Source organism: Manis javanica, chromosome 13, assembly GCF_040802235.1.
Source record: "Manis javanica isolate MJ-LG chromosome 13, MJ_LKY, whole genome shotgun sequence".
NCBI lineage: Eukaryota > Metazoa > Chordata > Mammalia > Pholidota > Manidae > Manis > Manis javanica.
The window spans coordinates 109,065-116,033 of NC_133168.1; the positions used below are offsets into that span (position 1 = coordinate 109,065).

Below are 6,969 nucleotides of genomic sequence, written 5' to 3' on the forward strand. Positions count from 1 at the left end.
GGTAGAGTCATGATGAGACAACATTTTTCCTGGAAAAATAGAGATTAGAACCGTAGCCTTGACTTCATTATAACAAATTTAACCAATGACTTGAGCTCCCCATTTATATGCATTGCAGATTAACTGTGGACTAAGAACTTCCTTTGGGCTAAGAAATTTTTCCAAAATGCACATTCCACTGGGATCCATTTCTAACCCAATATAATTATTCCTGGGCAGAGCATTATCACAAGATATCAAGCCAGAAACACAATTAGGATATTCAAGTGAAAGGATTCACTTAAGTCACAACCAAATATAAACAAAGGAAACCAGCCTAAAGCACATTAAGCATTTGCAATGAGCCCCTCATGGTTGATAATCAAGCTGGATTAAGCACCATCTTGAACTACTGATATTAATGATCCACTGTGAACCAAGATGATGTAGTCTAAGGTACTTTCTATTCATGAAGTATTATTCTACCTCATCTATAAAACAAAACTGATAGCTGATCACTACACGTTTTGCAGACTACGTTTCTATCTTTTCCTACTAAAAATAAGTACTTCCACTGTTGTCATCATCCAAAGGCACCACCAATTTTATTTGTTCACCAGGTCATAAGATGATCCTGGCGCACTGCCCATGACCTAGTCAAGCCACTACAGAAGACTCAGTGATGCTATTTCGGGTGCCTCTTCTTGCTGCTCTGAGCAGGCGGCTTCCGCATTGTTGCATAAACAGTGATGGGAACATCAGTTATTGTCAGGCAATGGCTTCCAGGGCATCTATGGAGTTGTCTGAATAAAAGAGCAAATGTCATGGAGTTTAGATGCTAGAAATTTTTTCAGTGCACTGAAGTTTGAATGCATATTCAACCATTTTAAATCATTTTGAAATCTTTGAATGTCACAAAATAATCATAGCATAGTGGCATTGAGGAGGTAGACACTTTAGATTTAGACTGCAAAGAAACTGTGGTTATTGCCACACATTTAATCACAGGAAGTTCCTAAATAAAAACATAAACAAATGTTCATTTTGAAAGGTATGCAACGATTGCTAAATGGCAAAAAGCAAAGGTGAGGAGTGCATAGTTGTAAACATAAGTTATAGTACTATGACAACTCATGTATATGCACCTTAAAATCACTTCAGTGATTTATAAACTATAGAGTACGTGCAGAAGAACATAGAACTGAACATACTATTCCACATACTATCCAAATGTTGATAGAATCCCAGGTTTAAAAGAGCCCTTAAGTGAAATCTAGTCCAAAGATGCATCTAGTGCTTGAATTTCCTTTCCAGCATACGAACTAAATAATCATCCAACCGTAAATATTTCTAAAGACAAGGGCTTGGTACTTTCCAACATGGTCTATTCCATTCTTGAATAACTCTGATTTTTAAAGTATCTATTTTATTAAGTTTAAATCTGTGTTCTAAAAATTTTCAAGCCATAACAAAACTAAAAATGTACTATTTGGTGTTTTGCTATGTTAAACAACAGAAAAGTAGAACAAATCCTATTTATTACATACTTTTCTTAAATTAGGCAAAAATGATTTTGTTTTATATGTTATTCATACTATATCACATTCTACCAGAGGTCAAATCAAAGCCAAAGTGACACTGAATCTGAGTTCTAAAGCTTCTTTACAGCTGTAACTTTATGCCTAGCACAATGCCCTGCACATAATGGCATTGAACATTTGCTTGTCTAATTGAATATTATCTCATCTGAAATTATCAAACAAAAAACACTAGCTAAAAATTTACAAAAGAAAAATTGGTCTATCATTAAGACTTACAGAGGTACAAATGCAGACTGTGCTAAGGACCCTGGGATCTGTTAACTGTAATTTAACAAAAACAATGTTTGTTAAGACTAATTGAATAACAGCAATGTTCTGGGCTTTTTTCTTGCTGATATTGAACATTAGCTAAGGCTTACATCGATAATGCCATCACACATTTCCAGTTGTCAGGATAAGAAGACCTCACCTGGCCGGGGGCATCCCCTTCCCCTTACAGGCAGCACTGGAGCTCAGCCCAGGTTCCAGTCCAATCGGAGAATCTCCTCCTTCCAGTGGGATCCACCTTGGCTGGGTCCCAAACTGAAAAGGCATAGTTCACTGAAAACCTAGATTAAAAAGTGAAAATAATGGCTGGGGGACAGGGTGAGTTGTCTTCAAATAGTTCTTTTTAATGTTACTATTTCATTACAGGCATATAGAAACATTCTGAAAATGACATTTTAAAATATCTATTAAAATGTGTAAGTACTGCATTACACAACTCTCACTTACATACAATTTTAAGTCTTGCAACAAACACAAAATAGCCACTAGATAGTAGAAGTGGACAGTGCCCATGGTTGACATCACTGAAGTCCCAATTCAATTCGCCTTTAAATGGCTGTTACGAACAACAAGCTCAAGCCCCTACCACCACCCACCCCCACTGCCTCTCTTGCTGTCTGAGCCCCTCTCTTCCTTTGAAGTACAGACGAGTTTCGTATCTGCCATGATATCTTCAGCTAATCCTTCTGTTCCTAGTGATAATATTCATTCCCACTGCCTCTCTACATTCAGAGTGCATTAGGTAAGAAAGTGCCTTGGGAGCTCGACTGACTATATGATCTTAGGCAAGGTACTTAACCAGGTATGTTTCTCAAAGATAAATTGGGAATAATGCTATCTACTTGCAGTGTAATAGTGAAGATTAAATAATACATGTATAGTGCCTAACAAATAGTGCTCAATAAATGTTAACTATTATTACTCAGTAGATGCTACTGAGCATTATTAAATATATACAAATATAATGTAATGTACATATATGATATATATATATATAATATATATGATACACAAACACGGTCCGAAAATAAGCTCCTTACTGACTACTGTAGCCTCTGCGTGGAACTTTTCCCCATCCCATTATTCCCATCCTTTACTTGTCGGGTGCAACTCACTAAGTCTGAATTTACATTTCACTTTTTCAGAGCAGCCTTCTGTAACTGCAGCCCCCCAAAACACCGCCAGTTGTGTAAGTTCCCATAGCACTCCATTTCTGCTTTGTAACAGTTATCACTCTCACTCAGGATTTTTCAACTGTGATGCTATTAACATTTGGGGCAACATTATTTCCTGTAGGGGGAGGGAGGAGGCCATCCTGCGCATTCTAGGGTATCTTGCAGCATCCAAGGTTTCTATCCACTATATGCTAATAACAATCTTCCCCCAAAGTTGTGACCTTGACATATGTCCTCTTGGGGAGAAGGGGGGAGATTGCCCCCAATTGAGAACCAGTGCCTTCCTTCTTTGTAAATGTTTTTCTTCATCATTGTTCTCAACCCCATTCCATGTCTGGCTTTGTCACCACTGACCAAATCCTTAATACCTAGAACAGTGTCTGGCATACAATGGGTAATTAATAAAGTCTATCTTGTATGAATTTGCATGTCTCCAACAAAAGAAAGGAAAAAAATGAAAAATGCCTTTTAACTGTTTCTTATGCTTAGTACAATATTCTACACCTAAAAAGTAAGTGTTCATGTGCTAACAATGAAACTAAATTCTTAAAGTTTAGGAATTTGAGTATTATATAATGGTTTTTATAGACTGTATCAATTATCAATGGTCAATGACAAGTTAGCAAAATCTATGGTTTAATATGACTATCTATCTTTTGTGGGTATTAAGTTTCAGCTACTTGATCAAGGATATATACACTTACCAAAATAGGCTGAGTCTGATTCCTATCGAGGTGAATAAATCAGCTGTTCCTGCTGACCTTGCACAGAAGGCTGGAATTGCCAAAGGAGTGGCGTTCGAATGTTCTAGTGACAGCCAGGAATTAATACATCAGAAGATTCCTTCACATAGTTTCCTACCTGCTGAAGCATAAAATGTCACAATTCATAGCTAAATTATAATGTCTAGATGAGTCTAAAAGAACCTGATTTTCTTACTGTGTGTACCCTCACCCCCAACACACACATTTTGTTTCTTCCCTGGTACCTAAATAAGTCTTTATTTGTTCTGAAAAATTGAGTAACTAAACCAGGATATATTTCTAATATTGACTGTTCTATAGAAATTTTTCCATGGAACATAGTATATCCTTTTAATCTATAAATTTATCTTCTTTTATTATTTTTTATATTAGTAAGGACATTTTTTCTTCCATTTGCTGTGTACTGTGTTTCAGGGCACTTGCTAATTTAATGTTGAACCACCTTCATCTCTTTCATAAATATTTCAAAAAGCTCTTCTAAGAGCTTTAGTACCTTGCCACAATATTCTCTGTCATCATATCAAGCTCTCCTCTACATCAGTAATTTGATTTTCAGCTCGTCTGCTTCTTCATGCTTCTAATTTCTCTTTAGTCCTTTAAGATGTCTTCACCTTAATTTCCTTTGCTTTTTTATCTCCATTTTAGCTCATTTATTCCTCAAATATTTATTGACTACCTATAGTATACCAGGCAAGGTTCTCAGTACTAAGGATATAGTAGTGAACAAAGCAGCCAGACTCAGCCCTCATAGAGCTTACTTCTCAATACATTATGTCAGCATTTGTCTTTAAGTTCCTCATTACTGAATTCATACTCTTAAGTGCCTCTAATGCACAAAGAATGTATGATGACTTTTGTGTTTTTCCCCTTGGTACAGGTTTCATCCAGGTCATGCATGTCACCCATCTCTTGCATGCCATTGCCTTTTCCTTCCTTTCTGTCCTTCCTTCTGCATAATTTTCAATTATTTTCTTCTCTTGTTCATATTTAACATATAAAATTCTGCCCAGTATATTTTCTTAGTGTGGTAGTCAACTATGGCTCCAACATGACTGCATGCCCAAAATATCACAGCTTCAACCACATTTTTCTTGCTCATCTCTGCTGTTCAGCCGATCTCTACTTGCTTCTCCTGGGTCTGACTAGGATCATCAGGAGTCCACATTCCAACTGAGATTCAGACTGAGATCTAACCCACATCTTCATCACGTTGGAAACAACAGCCAGTTTTTCTTACGAAGAGCAACACAGTCAAGAGGCAAAAGCATGCAAGCACATCTAAAGCCCCTGCTAATTTCATACATGACATCATTCCATGTGGCCAAAGCAAGCCACATGACCAATACCACAGTCAATGGGGCAAAGATGTATTCTTCTATACCAGGACATACTGCACAGCCGTGTGCATAGCAGGAGAGTAAAGAATACTCCAGTCTGCCATACTCTGCCATTGTGCGAGTAAATTCTCCTTGACTTCTTTCTTATCTTAAACTTGTTCTTCCACTTTTACCTAGAGTTCGAAAGGTCCTATTTTTCTCTTTCACTGTATTTATATCTGAGGAGGTGAATTTGAGAGAATTCCACTAGAGCTGTCTGTAGCCTTCCAGGATGGCCTGGATTCTGCTTGCTCTTCTGAAAGGTTGTTGAGATCTCAGTTCATCCAATTAGGAGTGTCAGACTGAGGTCCTGGAGTGGCTGGTATATAAGGTTCTACTTTGGCAGAACTGCCAAAGTTATTAAGGAGACTTGTTAGAACTTTCTTTAACTTTGTTCCTATGCATAACCTCTCAGGAATAATGACTGAGAATGAACCACTGGTAGATCTCTGCAGAGGCCAGAACACCAGCTGAGCCGGCTCCACAGACTGACGCAGACCTACTTACATTACTGCCCACAAACTGACCAAGCTTTGCAAATTTTGGAAGCCCCAGACTTTAAGACTTCAACATCAAGACCTCAACTTAAGTGTTGGAGGTACCCAACTGCACCTCCACCACCAATTCCAAGCTCAACAATGAAGAAGTAAGAGTAAAATGCAGCAGTTGCAAAAATTTCTTGATTAAAAGTTGCCTATTAATCACAAGGTATATAAGTAGTAAGGTGAAAGACTTCTAAATGGAAATGTGGTAAAGCCTCAGCACCATAAATCACACAGGGCAATTTCAAACTTATCAGCTATCAGAAAAATGTAGTATCAACTATTATTTGTCTTGGAGGGGAAATAAAGTGTTCGAATCAATCGAACATTAGTTATTACCATATTAATTTCACATATAATATTTTTAAATGTAGAATGCTTCCTATGATTTTGTAGTTCTTGAGAACTTTTGTAAAAAATATTACTTTCATTAAAGAAGTGCTTGAGTTCTTAATTGAAATCTGGTCTACATTGATTGCCAAGAGTTTACAGTATTTTTCAATCTTTGACAGTTTTAAGGAGTTGGTAATTTTCAGGAATGCCCGATTTTTCCATCTTCGCCTCCTTTCTCCCGTATGAACACTGCACATAAATCAAATGCATAGCTTTAATTTCATCTCCTCCATCACATTCTCATTCACTGAATCCTACTGCATTTAGAGTCAGCACAACACAATACTGTTAAGTCACAGTTTCCTTGAACAGGTCATGTTTCTCTTCAAATAGATTGTGGGCTTTCTTGAAAACTCCAGAGGGCCTAGCAGTTAATTTCGGGTACACACGGCTTCAACAGGCACCGGTCTGAGGCGCCGTTTTTGTCAAAGCGAATAACCCCTGGTTTCGGTTGTACCCTGACACTCTAGTTGTGTGGGGTTTCTTTGTGCTATGCGCCGCTCCTTTTCCGTGAGCACAAAGGGCTTGTTGGATGGAGACCCTAAGGCGGCGTTCCGAGGACTCCGAATAAACGTGATCTGACCCACCGCCCAGGGTGTGGAGGCTGGGAACCAAGACTACACCTCTCATAGTCCGTAAACGGCTTTAAAGACGCGTTTTAAAATCCCACCCCAAGGTTTGGTTACCCGCCAGTTGCCCCGGCCTTCGGAGCTGCCGCCGCTCAGAGATGTTGACAGGCAGTTCGGATTCGCCGCCGGCCGCCCGGGCACCGTGGTAACGTTCAGACGCCTGTGCCTTCGCGCGGCCTTCTGACGAAAAATGCTAACCTGCACCTAGTGAAGAGCCTCGCGACGGCAGCGACTTGCGGCAGC

General features: G+C 38.7%; 1 protein-coding gene across 4 annotated transcripts; it reads right to left on the bottom strand.

Moving 5' to 3' along the window:
• Positions 1-556: 556 nt before the first annotated feature.
• On the bottom strand, positions 557-6,923 carry FAM229B (family with sequence similarity 229 member B). Of its 4 annotated transcripts, none has more exons than XM_017658787.3 (4): positions 6,784-6,923; positions 3,727-3,886; positions 1,990-2,128; positions 557-782 (listed from the first exon to the last, which is right to left on the bottom strand). In XM_017658787.3, exons 3-4 carry the CDS (start codon positions 2,112-2,114, stop codon positions 665-667), a joined length of 243 nt encoding a protein of 80 aa, XP_017514276.1. In that variant the 5' UTR covers positions 2,115-2,128; positions 3,727-3,886; positions 6,784-6,923; the 3' UTR covers positions 557-664. The 4 variants fall into 4 exon arrangements, with proteins under 4 accessions (XP_017514276.1, XP_036868218.1, XP_017514277.1 ...); XM_037012323.2 differs by having other exon boundaries at positions 1,990-2,153; XM_017658788.3 differs by having other exon boundaries at positions 3,727-3,883; positions 6,784-6,918.
• Between the last annotated feature and the right edge of the window lie 46 nt (positions 6,924-6,969).

Coding starts and splice junctions, on each gene's coding strand:
- FAM229B (XM_017658787.3), bottom strand. CDS start 2,114: ATGCCTTTTCAGTTTGGGACCCAGCCAAGGTGGATCCCACTGGAAGGA. Junction 783..1,989: donor AAGGGGATGCCCCCGGCCAG/GTGAGGTCTTCT, acceptor TCTTTTATTCAG/ACAACTCCATAGATGCCCTG.